General features: G+C 35.7%; 1 protein-coding gene across 1 annotated transcript; it reads right to left on the reverse strand.

The window, feature by feature from the left end:
• Window positions 1–483: 483 nt before the first annotated feature.
• LOC110712849 lies at window positions 484–2,257 on the reverse strand. Its single transcript, XM_021891302.1, has 3 exons — window positions 2,131–2,257; window positions 992–1,367; window positions 484–913 (listed from the first exon to the last, which is right to left on the reverse strand). The coding sequence occupies exons 2-3, from the start codon at window positions 1,340–1,342 to the stop codon at window positions 749–751; spliced, it is 516 nt and encodes a 171-aa protein (XP_021746994.1). The 5' UTR covers window positions 1,343–1,367; window positions 2,131–2,257; the 3' UTR covers window positions 484–748.
• Window positions 2,258–2,540: the final 283 nt, after the last annotated feature.

Consider the following 2,540-nt stretch of genomic DNA (forward strand, 5'->3'; position numbering starts at 1 on the left):
AGATCTGAACAGTTCTTGAGTAATTTCACTCTTCGGGTTTGGGTACACGAGTTACGAGGAGAGTTGTGTTAACATTAGGGGAGTGCGTCATCAGGAAACCTGTACCGGTGGTGGCGAATTTTGCTTCTAATGTAGTAGATTCTATTCTGTGGCACAACTGTATTATTGAGATCATCAATCGAGTTTTTTCCCTTTCATCTTCTCTATTTGTTATTGGAATCGACAGGTATTTCATCAACAAATGTATCTTCTCTTAGTTGTTAGATATTTAGATAAACAGTAAGTCTTCTGTGTGGCCAAGGGCAATGTTGGCGTGGCACAACTTGGCGACCGTATAGAGTCCCCTAAAGATTGGGGCCCCAATGTCATGTAAAATGTTATTATGAGTCCAAAGTTCAACAAAGGTTTCTTTGGTTCGCTTGTTAGGATAACTGAGTTTTGAAGGGAAGTCAAGGGAGTACAAGTAATAAAGAAAAACATTCATAACCATTAATATATATACTTGGATTTTTATTGCAAACATAGAAAGCTAGGGAGCATCACCCTCCTTTTCAGTTGGTTACAAACTCAAGATCATGCGTACATTCTACAGGGGAGCTTCACCATTTATTCATGTGTCACGTAGACACAGCATACATAGCATATAACACATACACGAGAATACGAGATACATAACACAACATTACAAACAAGTAAAGCGAAATTTTAGCAAGCTTGCTCAAGAGTTGTGACTTGTGAGCCTAGCTAGCTAATTATAGAACTTTGCAACTGCATAGGTACCGGAAATCTCTGCCACAATCCTGGCTCCAAAAATTGGGTCAGTGATATCGGCTTTGTTTCCGGAATGTCGGTCCAGTTTGACTTCAATTACATTCCAATCGACTGGACCTATTGGCCCACTTTCAACATAGATCTGTACAATAGCATTACGAGTCACTTCAATATTCTTAGACTAAAAAATAAAATATGCAACCACGTTGTGATACATTACCTTGCCCGTTGGGCCATGAACAGCAACAATGAATTTACGATTACTGGCCTGATCGCCGTCAGCATAGGTGATTCCCCACTTGACGCCTTCGGGAAGAGTCCCGGCCTGGCGCATTGCAGCACCAGTATTAACCGCGAGGTTAGGGAAGTTAGTAAGTGTACGCCCGTGCCAAAAATGAGTCTCCACCACATGCACAAGACGTTTGCTAAAGTTTTTGACGTCAGTTGTCATTCGATATTCATTACCGGCAACACGAGTTTGTGTATCATATTCCTTGGCCTTAGCTTCCATATCAATTTCCACATCCTCCACAGGCACAGCTTCTTCTAGTGTGACGTTTGTATCAGCCATGATTTCTTCCTTCTCTTAATTTAGCCTACGAAATAGTATGTGCACATGTACTTAGCTAAATAAATCAAGTTACTCAAGATTCGAACTAACCTATCATACACATGCTCACAATCTTAACCACTAGGCCAAGACCTCATTGGTAAGCCAACTCTTGATACTAACGGGATATCTAATATTCAAGGAGGTCTTAAACATATACTGATATACATATACTACTACTCTTTATCTTGTAACTTTCATACATGTTTTTTTTAACTATAACATAACATAATGAAAAAAAGGTTTTTTTTTTTTTTTTTTTCCTTCTTTGTTAAACATATTATGTAGTAAAAACCTATACGAGTGAAGAATGTCACAACAACACGTAAAGTAATGTAAGAACACAAGTCATCGCTTATATAATAATCAATGTAACAAGTCATTTCTAAATACTATATACATCGAGTAATAAATAAAATCTCCCTTACATAATGGTATAGACTTGATTGTGCTAGACAGTTATCAAGTGTGGTTAATTAAAATCAATACATGTGGTGAGCTGGTGAAGAGTACGTAGATATGAAAATCACAACTTCACAAATTTTTATCTAGTGTGAATAATGATAAAAAACGATCCTAGAATCACCTGAAATTGGGAGGGAAGTTTTAACCACTTAACCTATCCCTCACTCTCTTTAATCGAGAGATTATATTATCTTGCTTAACACCATTATACAAAATAATTTCTGAAAGAAAGAGGGAAATATTATTGAAATGAGTAAAAATTCTAACGTAGAGAGAAGGATTACCTGAAAACAATTATTCTCGAGTTACGTTGTATTGTTGGGAAGTGTGGAGTAGGAGAACTTTAATTGGCTATTTATAGGCAAGATGAGGTGAAGTTTTTTTTTTTTTTTATTATTATTATTTTTTTTTTTAAATTGATAGAAAAAAAAATAGCTTGATAAATCTCGATAGCTTTTGAGTGGCTACAGTAATTTACTTAGATTACACCAAACCGTTTATCGAATTTGCCTTCGTCCTTACAAATATCAAAGAAAAAGAATTTAAAAAAAAAGTCACGTTTTTTTAGTTGCTTATCCTTTCGTACATCTAATATTTGGACTTATCTTTCCTTTTGTCATCCTCAATCCTTAATTCTTAATTCGCCTAAACAAAAGAAAAAAAAAAAAAAAAAAAAATCGCCGTCCATAACTTT

This window comes from Chenopodium quinoa, unplaced genomic scaffold (genome assembly GCF_001683475.1).
Source record: "Chenopodium quinoa cultivar QQ74 unplaced genomic scaffold, ASM168347v1, whole genome shotgun sequence".
Lineage (NCBI taxonomy): Eukaryota > Viridiplantae > Streptophyta > Magnoliopsida > Caryophyllales > Amaranthaceae > Chenopodium > Chenopodium quinoa.

Bases quoted from the DNA above. Each gene is read 5' to 3' on its own strand.
- LOC110712849 (XM_021891302.1), bottom strand. From the start codon at position 1,342: ATGGCTGATACAAACGTCACACTAGAAGAAGCTGTGCCTGTGGAGGAT. The intron at 914-991 runs GTAATGTATCAC...GCTATTGTACAG, and splicing joins TTCATGGCCCAACGGGCAAG to ATCTATGTTGAAAGTGGGCC.